This window comes from Apis dorsata, unplaced genomic scaffold (assembly GCF_000469605.1).
Source record: "Apis dorsata unplaced genomic scaffold, Apis dorsata 1.3 scaffold_797, whole genome shotgun sequence".
Taxonomy (NCBI): Eukaryota; Metazoa; Arthropoda; class Insecta; order Hymenoptera; family Apidae; genus Apis; species Apis dorsata.
Window position 1 is genome coordinate 20,904 of NW_006263938.1, and position 5,146 is coordinate 26,049.

The following is a 5,146-nucleotide window of genomic DNA, read 5'->3' on the forward strand; positions in this document are numbered from 1 at the left end:
TTTTCTTGATTATACAATATCAAATTACAATATTTCATTAGATATTTTTTATTTAATATTATTTAATATTATTAAAGGTATGTTTTCATGCGGTAGTATAAATCATTTTCATATCGTGACATTATATTATAGCATATATATCGCGATTCAATGCCTTGATAATGTATATATAACATCCTTGATGTTACAATATAGTAATAATTTTTACGTAAAAAGAAATTATGACATCATTTAGCGTCATGATTAAAAAAGTCACAAATTACTATCGTGTGAAAACGTACCTTAACATTCATTAATAATATTACAAAAATTATTTTTGTAATATTACATATTTTTAGCTATTTTAATATAATAATATTATTTAAAATTGTTAAAAGTGCAATATTAAAAATATATTTTTAATATTATTTAAAAATTTAAACATTAAACATTATTTAAAAATTTTACTGAATTTCAAAATTTTTCTTATTTTTCTTATTTTTCTATATATCTCTAAAAAAGAAAAATTATAATGAAAATATTATATGCGTATGTAGCATATTATATGCTAATGCTACATATAGCATATTATATTAGCATTATAGTATTAATATTATATTTATTCATTTCAGTTTCATAGTTGCATATCTACTTATTATTATTCTATGCTGTATGTATAATCAGAATCAAACTTAGTCACAGACTCAGACTAAGTCTGAGACTATCGCAATCTTGTATAGGCAGTTTGCGTGCGTTTGATGGGTTACCTTTTATGGCGATTTGGATAACAAGAAAACATTGATCAAAACGTGTGATGTTCTAATATCAAATTGAAGAAAAAATATCTAATGAAAAAGTAAGCCTTTAAAGTTTCTTATCTAGTTTTTTTGTTTTAATATTTTCAGCTTCATTAAAGATAGCATTTTGTAAATATAAAGATGACGGCATCATTGTGAATGAATAAGCGGTCTGTTTTAAGTCATGAATAATTGCATTTTACAGGTATACATTAAGTATATATATATATATCTGATAAAAAAGAAAATATATTTCAAAATTTTATAATTGATTAATTTTTTATTTAAATTATATGGAATACTTACTGAAATTGAAAATTATTACTAAACATAGAACTTTTATCATATAATCATATCTTAATAACATTCTATTTTATTAAATTAATTAATTATAAAAAAAATATTCTATTTTTTTATTTTATTTTTTTTTTTTTAGTTTCTTTCTCATAAATATAATATTTAATATAAATTTTACGATTTAGATATTTATATATGAACTATTTTAGTAATATAGTATTTTAATATCAAATTTTAATAATCTTATATATTTTAATAATCTTTTCAAATTAATTTAATTATTTCTATTTTTTATATATATAAAAAATTCTATAGATAATCTATATATAATTTTATAATAAAATAAAAAATTAATTTGAGTTATATGTGCATAGCTTATCAAATCAAATTTCTATTATATTTGTAAATAAAATAATTAATTTGTGTTTTTAAATAAAAATTATTTAAATTTTTTTAATAAATATAATTAAATCTATCAAATGAATTTTATGGATAATTTATATTATTATAATTCATACTTGTTTTTAGAAGAAATAAATAAATTAAGAATATATAATTTAAAAATTTATTGAATTAATAAATAATAATTATAAATAATAAATTATGAAAATAATTATAAAAATTATAAGAATACTACTTTATACTTTATTTATATATTATTTTTGGAAATGATTATAATTTAAAATTAATTAAAATTATAATTTAATTAAAATTTAAATACTGAAAAAAATTATTTTATTCTTACAATTATCTTTTAACAAATGATCTATAAATTATATTAATTTAAAAAAAATTTATATGAATACTGATATATTTTATATATATACAGAATGTTTGACAGTTCAAGATGGATTATATCAATAATAATTATTACTTCAGTAAATGCAAATTATTTACCTTTAGAAAGACTGACTGGAATGAATCCTTGTATCAGTAAACAAACATGTCATGAATGTATACAAACACCACATTGTGCCTGGTGTGCTGCACCAGTAAGTATTTAATATTTATATATATCATATAAATAATTATAAAATATATTAATTTTTTATAGAAATTTTCTGAAAAGCGATGTTTTCTACCTAACATCAATACCAAAATATTTGCAACATGTCCAGCAGAATATACATGGAATCCAGATAATGTTTTTAGTATGATAAGACACAGAAATTTAACAAAAGGTGGTTATGCAAGTGGTGGTGCTAATAGTTATGAATATTCATATATAAATTCTAGCACATATGGTTCACAATCCTATAAAGAAACTAGTAACAGTAATAATAATAATAATAATAGTGGTAACAAAAGACAAGAAGCTATACAAATTTGGCCACAAGAAGTTAATTTAAAACTTAGAATAAGTAAGTTATAAATAGCAAGTAATTAATATTCTTTTAATTTCATTAATTAAATAATATCTATATTATTAAATGATATCAATTCTGAATGACAGATGAAGCTCATAGAATGACATTTGCCTATTCACAAGCTGAAGATTATCCTGTTGATTTGTATTATCTTATGGATTTGAGTAAATCAATGGAAGATGATAAAAAAAAATTATCAGATTTAGGTCAACTTCTGGTAGAAAGCATGAGTAAAATTACAAGTAATTTTCGTTTAGGTTTTGGCAGTTTTGTTGATAAAGTCGTAATGCCTTATGTTAGTACAATGCCTAAATCGTAAGTTCCCAAAAAAAAATTATAATCTTTGGATATAATTTTGAATATTATTTATAATTTTTATATATTATTTGACAATTAATTTATAATCATTGTATAACTTCAGATTAAAAGAACCATGTGATGGATGTGCAGCACCATATGGTTATAAAAATATTATGACATTATCTCAAGATACTAGTCATTTTGCAGTAAGTATATTAATTACATAATTTAATTTTTCAATATTCTATAAAAATTATTATATATATTATAGTTATTATTATAACTTTTTTTTATATATATATATAGAGTTTAGTGCGAAATGCTTCAGTATCTGGTAATTTAGATGCACCAGAAGGAGGATTTGATGCAATAATGCAAGCTATAGTTTGTAGACGACAAATAGGTTGGCGTGAAAAAGCTCGTAGACTTTTAGTATTTTCAACAGATGCTGGTTTTCATTATGCAGGAGATGGTAAATTAGGTGGAATTGTCAAACCAAATGATGGAGAATGTCACTTAGATAATAGTGGACTTTATACACATTCATCTTTGCAAGATTATCCAAGTATTTCTCAGATTAATTTAAAAGTAAAACAAAATGCTATTAATATTATATGGGCTGTTACAGAAGAACAAATAAATGTATATAAAAGATTAACTAAACATGTAGAAGGATCATTTGCTGGTAAATTGTCAGATGATTCAAGTAATGTTGTAGAATTAATTCGTGAACAGTATGATGCAATTTCAAGTTCAGTTGAAATGAAAGATACAGCCAGTAGTGCTGTGAAAGTAAAATATTTTTCAAAATGTTTGGGCACAGGTCCACTTATTGAAACTTCAAAATGTGACGGATTAAAAGTAGGGACAAAAGTAGAATTTACAGCAGAAATTGAAGTTACAAGTTGTCCAGAAAATAGATCAGAATGGAAACAAAAGTTTGATATCTATCCAGTAAGATTAAAAATTTATACTTGTTGTCCATTTATTATTTTTTGACAAAAAAAATTTTCTCTTTTTTTCTTTTTTTTTAGGTAGGAATCAATGAAACACTGACAGTAAATTTAGAAATGTTATGTGACTGTGAATGCGAACGTGAAGGTACTATGTTTGAACCAAAATCACCAGAATGTAATGGTGTAGGAACTTTAAAATGTGGTATTTGTGAATGTTATGATGGATTTTTTGGAAAACGTTGTGAATGCAGTCCTCATCAAGAAATGACAGGATTAGATAAACATTTTCAATCTTGTAGACCTGATAATACTTCTCTTATAGATTGTTCAGGAAGAGGAACTTGTGCTTGTGGTCAATGTGAATGTGAAGAAAGAGAAAATCCTGAAGAAGTAAATATAATTTTGATTAAAAAACTTATATAAAATTTATGAATTGAATATATAATATTATCCATTTATAGATAATTTCAGGTCATTTTTGTGAATGTGATAATTTCTCCTGTGATCGAGATCAAGGTCATTTGTGCTCAAATCATGGAACATGTGAATGTGGACAATGCGTTTGCAATGCAGGATGGACTGGTCCATCTTGTAATTGTAGATCTTCAAATGAAACTTGTATTGCACCAGGAACTACCAATGGAGTATTATGTTCAGGACATGTAGGCTTTTTATTATCTTGACAAAAAAATTTTATTTTCTATCTTATAATTGTAATATTAATTAATTTTTTATTATCTAGGGTGATTGTATTTGTGGTGAATGTATTTGTCACGAGGAAGGAAGCACTAGGTATTCTGGTAAACATTGTAATAAATGCCCAACTTGTCCAAGTCGTTGTGAAGAATTAAAAAATTGTGTATTGTGCCAAATGTATGGTAGTGGTAATTTTAGTGATAAAGAGGAATGTATAAAAAATTGCAAGGAATTTGTTCCTGAACCAGTTGATACAGTTATACCAGATGTTGATAAGGATGAAGTTCTATGTTTTGGTATAGATGAAGATGACTGCAAATATAATTTTGTTTATTATTACAATGAAACTAATTGTTTAAAAGTCCGAGCTCAAAAAGAAAGAGAATGTCCACCACAAGTTTATATGCTTGGTATAGTATTAGGTGTAATAGCAGCTATTGTTTTAATTGGTCTTGCATTGTTACTTTTATGGAAATTATTAACGACTATACATGATAGAAGAGAATTTGCAAAATTTGAAAAAGAAAGAATGATGGCTAAATGGGATACGGTAAAAATATTAAACTATTTTTTATTTATATATATTTTTATTCTATAAAATTTATTGTTATAATTATTTTTAAACAGGGAGAAAATCCAATTTATAAACAAGCAACATCAACATTTAAAAATCCAACATATGCTGGAAAATAAAAATCATAAAAATAATCTTTATTTAATAGAAGGAATTATTTCATTGGAGTAAAGATTGCGT

At 23.4% G+C, this 5,146-nt stretch overlaps 1 protein-coding gene across 1 annotated transcript; it reads left to right on the forward strand.

Annotated features, from left to right (window-relative positions):
* Positions 1 to 614: 614 nt before the first annotated feature.
* Positions 615 to 5,142, forward strand: LOC102680820 (integrin beta-PS). The gene is made up of 10 exons (XM_006622942.2): positions 615 to 835; positions 1,903 to 2,065; positions 2,128 to 2,434; positions 2,527 to 2,755; positions 2,862 to 2,946; positions 3,047 to 3,694; positions 3,775 to 4,086; positions 4,158 to 4,358; positions 4,439 to 4,942; positions 5,020 to 5,142. The coding sequence occupies exons 1-10, from the start codon at positions 828 to 830 to the stop codon at positions 5,083 to 5,085; spliced, it is 2,523 nt and encodes an 840-aa protein (XP_006623005.1). The 5' UTR covers positions 615 to 827; the 3' UTR covers positions 5,086 to 5,142.
* The last annotated feature ends 4 nt before the right edge of the window (positions 5,143 to 5,146 follow it).

Bases quoted from the DNA above. Each gene is read 5' to 3' on its own strand.
- LOC102680820 (XM_006622942.2), top strand. The intron at 2,066-2,127 runs GTAAGTATTTAA...AATTTTTTATAG, and splicing joins GTGCCTGGTGTGCTGCACCA to AAATTTTCTGAAAAGCGATG. The intron at 2,435-2,526 runs GTAAGTTATAAA...TCTGAATGACAG, and splicing joins TAATTTAAAACTTAGAATAA to ATGAAGCTCATAGAATGACA.